The sequence below is a fragment of the Eublepharis macularius genome, chromosome 13, assembly GCF_028583425.1.
Source record: "Eublepharis macularius isolate TG4126 chromosome 13, MPM_Emac_v1.0, whole genome shotgun sequence".
NCBI lineage: Eukaryota > Metazoa > Chordata > Lepidosauria > Squamata > Eublepharidae > Eublepharis > Eublepharis macularius.
In genome coordinates, this window is record NC_072802.1 from 55,292,054 (window position 1) to 55,306,831 (window position 14,778).

The window sequence follows — 14,778 nt, forward strand, 5'->3', positions numbered from 1 at the left end:
CATTTTGAAGTGTCTTCTCTCTGAGCCGGGACTGGCTTTGCATTGTTTTGAAGCGGAGGCACACGTGGCGGAGGCGGCTGTCGCTTTAAGCAGCTCTTGCCTGAGATGTGTAATTGTAGAAAGGGGATGGTTGTATACAACATTGATTGGGAGTGAGGTAACCGCAAACACTGGCGTCTCAAATGAAAAGGAATCCGAGGCCTGACCCAGAAAACAAGCATCGTAACCGCCGCGTGAAGTGTTATTGATAAACACACGCCTGCCAGATTGAATTCTCTGATGTCAGGCCATCAGCGGGAGGCTCTTTAGACAGGAGAGAGACGATAGCTGCCACTCTCGCCCTGCAGCTCGAGTTGCCATCAATCAATCCCACAATCTTGCCATCACCCAGTTTGGGTGACGGGGAACAGCGGCCAGTCGGAGCTCTTTTTTTTTCTTAGCCGAGATGAATCTTTCTGAATTGTGGGCTTGAGTATCCCCACCATCTCTTTATGCATGTTAATTTAAACACTGGCTGCAAATCCAAAATTGCCTGCTAATTGGTATCGAGTAAGAGTCGTGTGTGTTTTCGAGTCGCATCTTTTAAAGGTGTTCAGCACAAAGCATGTATTCAGACCGTTTCCAATACATTAATAATCATTGCAAGATCTCTGTAAGGTGAATATGGGTTGCCTCTTAGACCTTCTTTGCTCCACAGCTGTAGGATGATGTATGTACTGAATGAGCATTTTTCTCCCCTCAGGCAACAGCCGAGTCAGGGAAAACAGTGTTGTGGCTGCTTGTCGCCCTTTAAAAAGCTGCAGATATTCTAACCATAGATCTCCTGAATTAGGTAAAGGCTGAGACATGACATCCTGCCTGAGTCTAACCACTGGGATTGAACCTGACTTTCTCTTACCCAACTGTGACTCTTTAGCCATTGAACCATGCTAGCATTCAGACAGAAGCAGAAAGGTCCCACTGATATTTCAAGCAATAATTGCTGCTAAGGTCTAAGTAGATTTAAGTACCTACCTAGACAGGAGGCTGCCCAGTGCCACTCTGCATGATTTACTGCTCTGTCGTTACCCACCTTTTAATCGGCTTCCACTGCCAGCATAGAATTCTATTGTGTCCGTGTGGGGTATGATTTGGTCATTCAGTCACTCCCAATGCTGACAACACAGCAGAAAGATTTGCCTTCTGAGGATGCTACCTGTTGCACAGCTGTGTAAGTCACTATCCTGGGCTTGCTCCTCTGCAGTCAGGAGGCATGCCACAGGCAGTACGCACACCACAAACACAGGGGTTTGGACTTCATTAGGGGTATGTGATTACCTGGAACAACATGTTTGATAAATGTGTTGTTTCAGTGCAGATGGTAGATATGGGGGTGGGAATTTTCAAATATGGCTATCACTAGGCAAAACTGCTTGCTTCTTATCTGATCTCCATAGCATCCCGAATGAAGCTTATGCAAGGTCTCCTGTTCCTTCTGCCTCCTCTTTAAGATTGTGTAATACCAGATCAGTGGGGGGAAAAACTGAACTCCCATCTAGACTGTTGGAGGAGAGAGAATTGACCTGGTTTGTGTAACTGAAACCTGGTTGAAAGAAAATGATGTGGTGTCTGTCTGACCCCATTAACCTCACCTGGTTATGCAGTTCTTAATCAGCCTTGTATGGGAGGGCAAGGTGGCTGTCATTCTTCATGAAGCTTTACCTTTTCACAGACTCCTGTAAAGTATCACTGGCATTGATTATATGTTCATTATGTTGGCGTCTAAGAATAAGGTAGGCGTACTGTTTGTTTTCTGGCTGCCTAGTTCTTCATTGGCATCTGGTCTGAGATGATAGAGGTGCTCTTGGGTGTGGTGCAGGAGATTCGTAGACTTTTCCAGGGGACTTCAACATTCATGCTGAGAATACATGGCCATAAGAGGATTTTATAGCTTCTTTGGCTGCTCTAGGCCTTCTTCACTTTGTGACAGGTCCAGTACATAAAAGAGGTCCACCTTGGATTAAATATTTCACACTGAATCTTTAAGGAATGGTCTCGTTTGGAGGATTAGAGATTCAGCCTGACCCATGGTCTGATAACGATCTGCTCAAAGCAAGGGTGAATGTGGCTCTGACGTCTTGTGGAGGGGGGCAATTAAAGTGATCCACCAACAGAGACTTATGGATTCTACTGCACTGGGGGATTCTAGGATTCCAAAAACATGCTCTATTGAGGCAGCAGTAGGAGCCTGGAACTTGAAGCTCCTAGAAGCAATCAAGGCTGTACCTTGTTGACCTTTCCCGCCCTTGGTGCGGAGCCCTACCCTGTGTTTTACCATGGAGCTGGATCACCTTAAATGGCCCAGCAGATGTCTAGAACAATGTGTGCTGAATTTATCAGAGCATATTATAGAAGTCACTGGGAGACGTATGAAGCAGCAGTGACAACAGCAAAGAAGCGTTACTTCTATCATTCCCTCAGCCGGTTCATCCTAATTGTTTAAGGTATCTCAGTATCTACTGACTTCTAAATCTGAGCCTTTATTATCTCAGGAACAGGAAATTAGTTGTGTTGCCTTTGCAAAGTTTTTGCTAACAAAATCTCTCTAATACGCTCTGATGTCGATGCTGGTTGTAACCGGGATCAGGCGGAAGAAATATCCAACACATTGTCTGATCTGTTTATGGATCAGTTTGACACAGTTACCTACCACTTGTGCTCTGGATCTTCGTCCATCCTTGTTGCTGAGATCATTTAAGGATCACATAAATAAGTCATTGCCGTCTATCATAAATCAATCGCTGGCTCATGGCACCTTCCCTAGGCTACTCAAAGTGTCAGTGGTCAGACCCCTGCTGAAAAAAACATCACTACAGAAAACCGATGTGGCCAGTTATCACCTTGTCTTTAATTTGCCTGTTCTCAGAGAGGTGATTTTGAGAGTAGTGGCAGACCAACTCCAGGTCTTCTGGGATAACTCATGCTCTGGACCCTTTTCAGTCTGGCTTCCGGCCAGGATGCAGGACAGAAACTCCTTTCGTTGATTATCTCTGTCTGAATGTAGACAAAGGATATGTCTCCTTGTTGCTCCTACTGGATTTATCGGCTGCCCTTGGTACAGTATACTGTGCTATCTGGTTGAAACATTTGGATGCAGAAGTAGCTATTGGGATGTGCTTGGATTGGTTTAAATTGTTCCTTATGGACTGGACTCAAAGAGTTGCTGTTGGAGACCAGTTATCATTAATATGGAATTTATCCTGTGGAGCTCCACAGGGTGCAGTCTTATCCCCCCGTGCTATTCAGTCTCTATGTAAATCCCTTAGGAGAAATCATTTGTTGTGTTGGAATTGGATGCCATCAATATGCTTACAACACCCAGATCTACATCTCTTTATCCACATCTCCTGGGGATGCAGAAACAGTGTCTGACTGGTGACTGCTGTAGTTAAATGGCTGAGAGTGAACAACTTGAAACTGAACCCTGGCAAGATGGAGAGCCAGTTTGGTGTAGTGGTTAAGAGTGACGGGACTCTAATCTAGAGAACTGGGTTTGATTCTCCACTGTTCCACTTGAAGCCAGCTGGGTGACCATGGGTCCGTCACAGCTCTCTCAGAGCTCTCTCAGCCCCACCCACCTCACAGGGTGATAGTCATGAGGATAATAACAACACACTTTATAAACCGTTCTGAGTGGGTGTTAAGTTGTCCTGAAGGGTGGTATATAAATCGAATGTTGTTGTTATTGTTATTTGGATGGATGATGGAAGTGGAGAGAAGTTTCTCTTCCATCATATTAGAACTTAAGACACCCAATGAAGTTAATAGGCAGTGGGTTAGGATCAAACAAAAAATAATTTCTCTTCTTCAAAGAGTAATGAGCTTATGAGACTCAGTGACCCAGCAGAGCCAGTGAATGAGTTGTGGAAAATTCCTGGAGGGAGAGTGCATCAATGGCCACTAACCACAACGACTTAATGGAACCTCCATGTTCAGAGGCAGTAACCCTTTGAATGCCAGGGCTGGGGTGCAACAAGAGAGGGTAATTGTTGTGGGATAATAGTAACATACTTTGTAAACCGCTCTGAGTGAGTGTTAATTTGCCCTGAAGGACGGTATATAAATCAAATACAATTGTTATTGTTATTATAATGCTGGTTGGGAAGCCTGAAGTCTTGAAGTACATCATGCTTCCCACTTTTGATGGGGCTCAGCTGACCCGTACTGACATAATAATCAAGAGCCTGGAGGTTATACTGGACCCAGCATTATTACTGGAGAAGCAAATAAATGCAAAAAATACTTTCTCCCAATTTAGTTTAGCCTGGAAGGTGGCCCCCTCCCGTGACTAAGTTTATCTGGCCACCTGGATCCACACCATGGTCACATCAGGAATAGGCTACTGTAATGCACTGTGTATAGGTCTCCTCTCAAAATCAACTTGGCAACTCTAGTTAGTGCTTTTTCTCAAAAATTCGCTCTGGGAGAACCTTGCAATAAAATGCAGTGATTTGGGTGTGGGGGGAAGAAAAGCAAGTAAAATTGTATCCTCCTCTACAGATGCAAAGAAGAGAAGACAATTTTGCTTAATTACCCTCTGCTGCTGCAGCAGCATCCTACACTGTGGCACATCTTGTTTTGCAAGGCTCTTCCGTTCTTCAGATATAATTTCTGGAGCAAACAGAAAGTTACTTGGGGAAGATAGGGCTATTCCATTAACTCCTTATGTGGGTTTTTCTGCTGGAGTGATCTCTTTGTACTGTTGCTGAGATTCAAGCCACCTTTGATGTTTATAATGGGATATAATTTTATGCAAATAGTCGTGCGTATGGGAGAGTGTACGTGTTATAGATTGGCATTGCAAATCATGAACCCAACCATACTGATGGGACCCAGGATCACTCCACCCAATTGAAACTGCAAAACACAACCACCAGACGCATGGCCCGTAGAAACCACAGGCTGTCTGCTAGCTTTCAAAGTTTTACTATGGCAGCAGCCTACTCCAGGTTCCCAAGGAAATACACTATAAATAAAGCAATAGGAAATAGGTCAGTTATTTCTTCTAGGATGCAGTTTAGGAATTAAGTAATAAAATGCTTCTCCCAAAGTACTCCTCCTCTTTCAAGTGCTTTGTGTTTATTGAATTACGTTATTTTTTTATTGTTGGACAACAAATGAACAAGAGAAAGGGAACAGAAAAGGAAAAAAATGAAAGAACTGGGAAATCAGCATCATCATATGATAGATTATGAAGGCCTTGGAAGCAGAGGCTTTCTGTACGGCATGTCTTGTGCACTCAGAGGCTGAAATCCCATGCATACTTAATGTAAGCACGGTGGTGAATATAAGATTGAATAGTAAGGCTTTTTAAGTAACCTAAGTACACTGGTGGTGCTGTACAACTTAGTAGCAATAATAATAAGGATGATACAAAATAATTTTAAGTTCTAAAACCATAATAAAAAAACAAAATAGATAGCAGACTGCAATTAATAATAATTCAGTTAATCATGGGTTGGGGTAGCTGAAGTGTTTCAGTGTTTATATTTAAATACATTTCTTCATAGGCTGTGCAGATCAGATATGCAGCTATAATCAAGGTGTTCAAAGGGCTTGGCAGCAGAGCCCATTGACATAGTTATATTTCTGCCCCCTCCCTTAAGGGGGAATAGTGCCATTTGCTATCTCAAACTGAATAGGATGCTAATTTCATGCCAGCAATGAAATCTAGGATCAAAATATTAAGTGATTTGCTGTAAATTTGAGGGCCTAGGGAATGCCGTGGCTGAGGGTGAGTGAGGTGAAAGCTCTTCGTAAACCAATAGCTTAATGGGCAAGCCAAGAGGCAAGAGAGCTTGAGCAAAGAGCATGCTCTCTTGTCTCTCTCTGTGGTTTCACCTGAGAGGATTCTTTTCGCTAGGTAGCAGAGGAGTGAATACACTCGTCACGTCAGGCAATTCTACCCCCTCATATATATTTTGTAACCTGACCTATCTGAAACTGGTGATGTCATCTGTTTTTTCCCCTGATAAAGGTGACCTATCAATGAGAGATTGGGAGGTGGATAAAGAAGGGGAAAGAAGAGGAGAAAATGAAGTCTTTGTGTAAAACTGTACGGGAGAGCACTTTTAAGCTAGAACAATTTTAAGAAAGGCAGTTTGTTCAGGAACTGAATTGATTGTTGCAGTAGCATATTATATCTCTAACTCTGAACTGGGCCATAGGATAAAGATCTGCAAAATGGAGCTAGGGACAGATAGGAGGGAATTTCTCTCTAAACCTGAAATAAATCCATTCAGAAATCTAAAAAAAAAAAAGTTGGAGGATTAAAACTCCCCCAAATATTAGGAACACCACCTGTAGCTTTAAGGGAAAAAATGTCCACTAAGCTCTCAGTGGGCATATTGAAGGTTGCTGGGCAACCAAAACAATGTTGCTTAGCCTTCTAAGCCTTGAGTTGGACTCCTTAGAGACCAAAATAGCACTTAAAAAGGTCCCGTGTCCTGATAGAGCAGGACTCACTGGGGATAGGCTTGGCGGTGGCAACCACTGGAGATTCAGAACCTGCCGAACTAGGCCTGGCCTCACTGGTGATGGCCGCTTCACAACTCAGCTAGACTTTTCTTGGGGAGAGCCTACCAGAGAAATATTGAAGACAGGGACAGATAAAGGTAGAAGCCTTCTGCAGAAGGAATGCTTCCCATCACTGAATGCTCTTTCCACTGACAGAAGCCTTTCTTGTTAGCAGAATTGAAGGATCCAAACTGTAGCTAGCTTTTGGTCTCTTCCTCAGTGAAGAGGCTGAACAGTTTCTGTCCCCCAAATCCTTTCAAATATTTCCAATTTACTACTAGTTCTTTTTCCCATGCAAGCCCTGCTCCCCATTATAACTTTTTTTCTTCATTAAAGCTAACAGGTCTCTTCAATCAGTTCCTGTAGGATTTCTAGAGATCTTTTAGAATCTCTGTAGCTCCCTTGTAGTTTTTTGCAGATTGTCAGCAAGTGTGAACTTTAAGGAAATGCCTACCAGTTTGCTTATTTCACTCTGGTGGCACAGTAATATTGTGTTGGATTCTTCGTCTCTATACTATCTGACTTACTTGTTTTTCCCAGTCAGCTAAGGACAAGGCAACTTTTATCTGCTTTACTATCTTCCCAGCAGTAAGACACTTGCAAAAGATCACTGCATGTCCGTGGTAGTGCCACGGATCAAAGGAGAGCATCCTCTGCATTGATAGCTTATTTTTGTGTGCGTTTGTCAGCTTGTGTGCCTTCCTTGCAGTTGTACTTTGCACGCCTGCTAATTAGACAGCCATCAACATTGGGGGCCAAAGGCTTACTAACAATGCAACAGTGATAGCTGAGTCTTAATTGGCTGAGTGTAATTGTCATTAGGCAATGATAAGGACATCTGGGGCTCTGGAGAGAGATCAGCCTCCCATTTCCCCAGATTGATTTTGGCTTAGGCAGTCAATTTTTTGTGTGTGCAGCTTTCCAATGTTTTTTATCCCCGGGATGTCGCCCAGCCTCTTCAGCACTACTTCCTCCGGACAGCGCCCAAGCTCCATTCCACCTGCTACGGAGCTGGCCTGGCTGAAGCAGGTCCTTTGTTTTTGTTTGGTGTTGCTTTCTCCATCCAGGGAAGCTGGCTGAGTTGAAGCTGGAAGCATGAGAGATTGCTGCTAGTCACTGTTTCCTTTTAAAAGTCAGCTGTGAGATCTCCCTTTAGAAAACAGCTTTGAGATGCAGCAGGGGCCAAGGCAACCTTAGCAACAGAATCCCTCTCCCCAGCTGTGTTGTTCTGCTGGAGGCTGACCAAGGCATCTAGTTGGGTACCAGGAAGGATGGCAGCTCAGGACTTCTCCTTGTTCTGAGAGAGAAGGGAGCACGAACAGAGGGGAAGGCAGGATGGTGCCAGTAGTCCTAGCTGAGCCCGGTCAGTGCTCTAGTGCTTGTCTGTTTCCTCTGAGACCCATCCTTAAGGAAGGCTCAGAGTGCACAAACAGCAGTCAAAAATATGTAAGAATCCAGTCAGAGACATGTTATGCTTCTTTCTCGTTCAGGTTGGCAGACGCTGTTCTGTGGTGCTCCCTTTTTGATTGATTGCTGTACCATTTATCGGTGAAGCAACAAACTAACCACTTTTCTTTGACCACATGGAGATCTCAGTGACCACTTTGCTCGTTGGTAAAACCCTGCTACCAAGCAACTACTTGTGTCTTTATCCTTGAAGGAGGGCTTCATAAACCACTGTGACCCTATCAAATTGCAGCCTTTTCATCTTCCTTTGAATAGCCTTTCTTAAAGCTGCTTGTTCTATGATGATCAGTCTTAGGGGGCAACTTCAAACATTGCCCAGAAGTATTTTCGAGAGGAGCATGACTCCTTTTCATGCTCAAGAATAATGTTGGAAGCAGTGACTTTGGCATCTCCTCCTGTAGGGAGATGCCTACAGGTGGATGTAGATCTTTTCCCTCCCCTTTCTGCTTTGAATGTTGCCCGAAAGCATGTGTGAGTGACTCATACTCTTAGGAGTGTAACATCTGAAGCTTCTCTTAGAGAAGAGATGTTCATGTTTCCAAAATCCACCCAAGTGGTAGGGCTTCCTGCAGCAGGCAATCTCAGACTCCAATCTCTGATCCTTTCTCTTTTGTAAATCAGGTGTTTTCCAGGCACTGCTTAGCGGAGGGCTCATAACTCTGGAATGACCCACAACTTATAGTGCATGCAGAAGGTTCCTGGTTCAAATGCTGGCATTTCCAAATTAAAGCATGTTGTGTGGCAGGTGTTGGGAAAGTCCTTTTTCTGCCATTGACTCTGGAGAGCCGCTAGCACTCAGTGTACCTAATAGTGAGCTAGATGTACCAGTGGCCTGACTCAGTATCCTGCAGCTTGTTCATACTTCTCCCTGCCATCTGTATGTGCTGAAACACTCGCCAAATGTTGCTTCCAGAGTCTATCTTGCCTTGTTCCATGGCCTGTTGTAACCTCCCCTTTGTCCCTGGGCTTACTCACTTCCCTCTTCCCCTTAGCCTGGCTGACAACTTGCACCAAATTGCCTGTTTACTTGACTGGGGAATCCCATCTCCTCAGCAAGACACTTTGACCTTTCCATTGAGCCTAGTGAAGGCTGTACAAATATGTCTGCTTGTTTTATGTGGCTGTATTCAAGAAACCCTCCAGTTGGGGACCCTGATCTTGCAGGGAGATGCAGGATTTAACTCAAAGCAAGCCACTTTCTGTCATCTAAAAGGAGCAGCAGTTGACTTCTGTAGTGTTGGGGGACTACTGCTTCCCCTACTGGAATTTCCACTATAGATCAGCCATGTTTTCAATTTATATCTAGAGCAAATATTCAACTTTATCTTACTGTTAATTTGTGTTAAATGATCCTGAATAGGCACCTATGCTTAAGAGCCTAAGAAATGCTTTGCTAGATCTACAAGATCCTCTTAGTCAATCATTTGTGGTAAGAATGCCAGTAACTAGCAAGGTGTTTGGTTGTCCTCCTTAAATCAGTTAGTGGTCCCTCACAGTGGATAATAATCTACATTTCTCCCACCCATGATCTAAATCTGTTTTCCTTCTTTTGGTAGTCCCTGGAAGAATTGTTCTTTCTGCTATCTTTTACTTATTGGTGAAATGTTTACATGTCCCCTTCCCCAGTTTCTGAATAAAGTTTTTATCAGTGCTAAACATACTAGTTTTGACTTCAGCCATTCATCGTATTGTTTTGAGATTCTTTATTTATGTACAGATGAATAGCTATGACCTGAACTTTCCCTTTATTGCCACGTGTTATCAAGAATGAATGGAAGTGGGAGCAGGATTATGGAGTGCTCTTTTCTAAAGACGAGTGTGTGAATGTTGCCAAAGTAGGTTGTAATCCATACTTTCCTCTTACCATCATAGAAGGGGAGAGAGATGCTACCTCAGGGGCAGTCTTCTTTCATATGAACTCACCAATTTAATTAATTTATGCTTTGGTCTTCTATAGAGGCCTTACTGCGATGCAGCCTTTTCAGTGGCAGCATTGAGGTGGCAGGATTCCCTCTGTCGAAAGCCTCTTGGATGTGTCCTTTTCATCCTTGCAGATGATGGGTTAAAATATTTATTTCAGAGAACTTTTACAGTTTCTCTGTCTTCTGGGCTCTGAGGTTTCTCCCTCTTTATGCTGGCTGTTCTTTGTTTTGGTCTGTTTAATGGCTTATAGTAAGATTCTGGTTTTTGGTTTTAAACATGTTGTAAAAGCCTCTTTGTGGGTAAAAACCAATATGTGTGTCTATGTATTCATTTAATAAATACTCTCTAGAAAGCAAATCAAAATATAATGGGGAAGCGTCACATGAGACATGATTTGTAGGGCGGAAACAGAACGGCAATATATTCCTGGCCATAAATCATGTGTGAACAATATCTGTGTGTCTTTCTTGATCTCCTTGACAGATGTACATAGTGTTGCCTTAGTGGATGTGAGCACAGCCACTGGTGTGAATAAATGAAAGGAAAATCTGACTTTGTTTGCAAAGAGGCCTCTTTTATATATTGAAGAAGCAGCAGATCAAAACCAAATGGCTTGACTTCTTTTATGACCAGATAATCGCATCTCTCCATGGTTTCCCCCCTCCTCCCAAAAAAACACCCCTGAAGCTTTTGGAAAGTGTTTCTGCTTTCTCTTCCAGGTACACGTCAGGGGACGTGAAGTTGTGGGACACACGCACCTGGGACTACACGGCCCCTGTCCTAGAACCAGAGCATGGTTTGGCTGATCCTGGACCTCGGCCACACGCCTCTTTTGTGAGGATAAACAACTCGCTGGCAGTGGCGGCTTACAACGACGGTAAGTAACAGCAACTCTTTCCTAATATTTTTTAAAGCTTTTTGAAAATGAAGCAGCTGTGCCCAGAGTGAGGTTTTTTTTCTTTTTTGGGTTTGAGCAGCTCTAATCCTCTCTGTACACACACGTGTGTGCACTCACACTCGCTTTTATGTGGAAAAGTTGGCCAGTCACCCTTGGTGCATTAGGAGGCCTTGGAACGCAACACCCATTAAAGCTGCTGTTTAATTCCTCCTGGAGCTGCCGCTTGGGGTAACAGTGCCAGGCTGTGACCCAGCCAAGCTTGTCTTGAGCAAACAATTTGTTTCAGCCTGGTTTTTCTTGAGATGCAGTGAGGCACACTTGCGAGACAAAGAATAAACCGGATACTGCCTGATGAATGCAAATCCCTCACCTTCTGTCATCTTACCCTCTGTGCGCACAGAGAATATGTAGCAAATTAGAGGGTATGGGGTGCTTTGATCTGTGTTGACTCTGTGGATAAGCAAGGTAGAGGGGCCATTCTACAAAGGAAATATTTGGGGGGTTCTCCCCTCCCCCTGATTTTGCTTTGGAACAAAACATACAGTGAATCCAGAAATACTAACTCAGAGTTGCTATAAGAACTGAAATTTGACTGTGATAGGAATATGGTAATTTCTGTGAAATCTTGAAGCCCTTTGCTTGCCTTTTTAAAACAATGTTTGGTTGCTAGAAGTAATGTGGCCATCTGTTTAGCTGTATTCAAGATGACATTTCAAAATGCATTGTTGTAATAATTTATGCCATGTTTGTTAATATATAAAGTTCTTTATAACTGGAAAGCCCAGGCAAACTTGGTCTCATCAGATCTTGGAAGCTAAGCAGGATTAGCCTTGGTTAGTAATTGGATGGGAGACCTCCAGCGAAGACTGGGCTTGCAGAGGCAGGCAATGGCAAACCACCTCTGTTACTCTCTTGCCATGAAAATCCCACCAGAGGTCGCCATAAGTCAGCTATGACTTGAAGTCACTTTCCACCACCACCACCAATAAAATTTGCCATGTGTGTTAATGTATAAAGTTGTTTAGAACCTGGTGTTACTTGGGTTTTCACAGCTGGGTCATTTTAATTTCTATTTTATAGTTTTGGAGCAACAGTCAAGAGCTTTTGACTTACTGAAGGACACAGTGATTCTGGGGCAGAAATACATTTTGAAACCACATCACTCATTCCAGGGCTACTATAAGAGACCATACTCAGTCAGGGCATCGGACCCAGTACTTGTGTTGAGAAATTATAAAAGCTTTTTACACCAAAACCAGGTAGATTTAGATTCTTCTCTTTGACCCCCTGGACTTCTTAATCCAAGGCAAAAGCAAGACCAGTGAATCAAGATGTATGCTGTAAACCACTTTGAACACTAAATATGGTGGAGAGATGGTATATATGTTAAATAAATAAGATGATTTCATCCATGTCAACATCCTTTTAGCTTATGAAAGGTTTATTCCATTTTGCCACATTTTAAGGCAGAAAGGTAGATGAAGTCTTTATTATTCCTGAGCCCATTCGTGGGGAGGGAGGGGTATAAGTCAAATAAAATAAATAAATATTCTGTTTTGTTTTATTCTGATCTAAGCATCCTCTGCTTGCTTGCTTGCTGGCAAAGGAGGAGAATCTTAGATGGGAGTTAGCTAGCAGCCTGTTACATTTAGCAAGGTTTGATCTTAATTGAGAAAGGAGCAGAAGCCTTACTATGTACTCTGGTTTGGGGGTTTTGTGGGTGTGTGTGTTTGTCTAATGCTTTCGTGCTGGAGCTGTGTTGTTGCACTGAGCTCAGGTCTTGGACAGCATGCCATAATTCCTAGTGGCATTGTTTGATGGCCTCTTAAGCTGATGCTATCTAGTACAAAACAAGCAGTGGGATTTCCATTCAGGCCTGAAGAAGGAAGCGGTGCTTGTCTGGATTCAGATCCCTTCTTCTGTGAAGGTTAAGAACATCAGAAGGTCAATGCAGGTGGTTGGTTCTTCTCTTTGAAACTACAAAGGGCAAAAAGAGAGGAGGAAAAACTTAACCCAAACAAAATTGAATTAAGAACCAAGAAGGTTAAAGAAATCCAAATCATTGGGCCAAATATTAAAATTACTAAATGTAAAGCATAAATATTTGTTACTATGCAACAAAATACGTGTATTTATTACAGACAGAACCCAGAGAGCTGGCTTGTTGAGACAGATATAAATGTGAATTTGTGAGTAAGTGTTGCTTCTAGGTGATTATTTGCACTTAGTCTACAGCAGTAGCCTTCAGTCTTCTCAGACCAGGATCTATCCACCCTTCTCCCCCCCCCCCTTTTTTTTTGCCCTTTAAAAACTATTAAGGAAAAAATACAAAATGTGTCCCAGGTGGTCCCATTGAATACCAATATTTCTAATGCTTTGATTTTTTCCCCCAGATACGAACAAAAGGAGATAGATACTAGAGCGGTTAATTATTGAGGCACAGGCATGACATTAGGCAAAGGATAGCTGAATTGTCTGCAAATACTTTTTTTAGGAAGGGCATAAAAACCTTAAACCAGTTGGGTTACTGTTTGTAGCCTTAAATTGAAATAGATCAGCTATATAATATAATGCTTTCTGGAAAGGGAGAGGTGTCCTTCTTTTCCCTTTCTCTCTCTCTCTCTCTCTCTCTCTCTCTCTCTCTCAGATCTGTAGGGCACAAACAATGATTCTAGCTCATAAACTTCTTCATTGTCTGTCTGACATTTGCAGCGGCTGTAATGACTCCATTGTTCCCAGCCGCTGTGCTCTTCCAATGGCTTGTCTGAATCTCTAGTTAAAACTGAACCCAGCAGTTTTTTCAAAGCACTGTCCAAGCAATCAGATACTCTGCGAGTCTCTTTAATGGAGTACGTGTATTAATTTTAATTTCTTGTCTTTGGCTGCAGTTCCGAGAAGCTTAGCTGAAACTGCAAAGAACTCATCTGCAATGTTTTTGGGTCAAATGATTTATGTATATGGCATCTTCCTACTGGTTGATACTGAGGGACTATGCATGTAAATTCTATAATCCGTTTTTAAAAAGGTTTAAAGTCTGCTGGCATAGACCAGTAGTACTCTTCTTCGTGTATGTTTAAAACTCTTAAATTATAAGCATTTTTTTTTACTACATTCTCTTTTGGCGGCCACAAATTGCACATGCTATGGCTGCATTCAAATATCCCATTAAGCCGTATATGCAGTAGGCATAGGCACAAACCTGTATTTTTGTCAGGCTTGTGCATATGCTTTACTGTTTCCCCCTACTTCCTCATGTGGAGAATCTCAGCGAGAAGTTAGCCCTGGCAAATCTAGGCATGCAGATTAACTTGATTTAACCCATCCTTGTCCCCCAACCAAAAGGTAGGATTTCTAAGCCTGGATGACAGTCTGGTTTAGAATCCACCCTTGCCTTATCTGAGCTGCCCAGGTTCAGATCCCCCCTCTTCCATGAAGCTATAATGTAGCTATTGGCTGATTCCACACACATTGGATAATGCACTTTCAATGCACTTTATCAGTCGTTTGAGGTGGATTTTTTGTTCTGCACACAAAAAAAATCCGTTCCAAATGATCTATAAAGAGGATTGGAAGTGCATTATCCAATGTGTGTGGAATCACTCATTGTTAAACCAGAGTTTTCACCATTTGGGGTCATTATGATCCTGTTCCCTTGGATGCGCCGAGTTTGTCCCACTTGCTCCTTAAGTGCACAGTTTCAAAAGTTGAGTGTGTGCCTTTAAAAAAAACCTGTGCTGTATAAAGAGGCTTGAAGAATAGGACAACGGCCCTCTAGTATACAGCCCTCGGATTGCTGATGCCCCCACTGTGCTGCCCGGAGGCTGAGCGTTTCCATCTCCAGCTATTTGCTTTTATGGTTTTTAATGCAGCCCTGTGATATGATATATGAGATATGATATGATATAATATGATTGTTGACACATGTTTATGTATTT

The 14,778-nt window shown here is 42.8% G+C and overlaps 1 protein-coding gene across 1 annotated transcript in view; it reads left to right on the forward strand.

Moving 5' to 3' along the window:
* The window catches only part of FBXW8 (F-box and WD repeat domain containing 8), a 96,653-nt gene that overhangs the window by 26,185 nt on the left and 55,690 nt on the right, over positions 1 to 14,778 (forward strand). The window contains exon 5 of the mRNA XM_054996150.1: positions 10,665 to 10,822. Within this exon, the coding sequence (XP_054852125.1) occupies positions 10,665 to 10,822 (158 nt within the window). The remainder of the gene's footprint in view (positions 1 to 10,664; positions 10,823 to 14,778) is intronic.